Below are 493 nucleotides of genomic sequence, written 5' to 3'. Positions count from 1 at the left end.
CCCGCATTCCGTTTCCGCCGATTCGTCACACCTCGTTGTCAGAATTAAAAATTAAAATTTACCTAATTAAGACGTTTTTCCTGGCCTAAAAGAAGGATAAGGAATGAGAAGGATCTACAAATTTTTACTGGTTCTGAAGTCCCTGGAATCAATGCCCTGCAGATCCGGGCTTGGTGCCGAACGTGCCGGTGCGGACGTCCAGCCGCCGAGCCCGCGCTCAGCCGCGTTGGCCGCCACCCCCGCCCAGGCCGACGTGGAAGTTGTGGCGGCTGACCTCGCCGGCGGGGACCGCTGGGCCCGCGGCCGGAGCCAGGGCGAGCGGAGGTGGCGGCGCCGAGGTCGCGGAGGAGTCGCTGCCGAGTGAGGCGCGGGCGGAGCGGCGCTCATCATGGGTGAGGCACTTAGGGGCAGGAGCCGGGGCCGGGGCCGGGGCTCGCTCGGCTCCTCACCTGCCGGCCGGCCGGGTCTGGCCGAGCCGCGGACGCCGCCGCCC

The 493-nt window shown here is 66.5% G+C and overlaps 1 protein-coding gene across 1 annotated transcript in view; it reads left to right on the top strand.

Moving 5' to 3' along the window:
• The first annotated feature begins 225 nt into the window (after nucleotides 1–225).
• The window catches only part of Arl1 (ADP ribosylation factor like GTPase 1), a 7,359-nt gene continuing 7,091 nt past the window's right edge, over nucleotides 226–493 (top strand). The window contains exon 1 of the mRNA XM_004623842.3: nucleotides 226–392. Coding sequence (XP_004623899.2) covers nucleotides 389–392 — 4 coding nt within the window. The 5' untranslated portion in view covers nucleotides 226–388. The remainder of the gene's footprint in view (nucleotides 393–493) is intronic.

The sequence above is a fragment of the Octodon degus genome, unplaced genomic scaffold (assembly GCF_000260255.1).
Source record: "Octodon degus isolate 3935 unplaced genomic scaffold, OctDeg1.0 scaffold00004, whole genome shotgun sequence".
Classification (NCBI taxonomy): domain Eukaryota; kingdom Metazoa; phylum Chordata; class Mammalia; order Rodentia; family Octodontidae; genus Octodon; species Octodon degus.
This window is presented reverse-complemented; position numbering and strand designations above follow the sequence as displayed.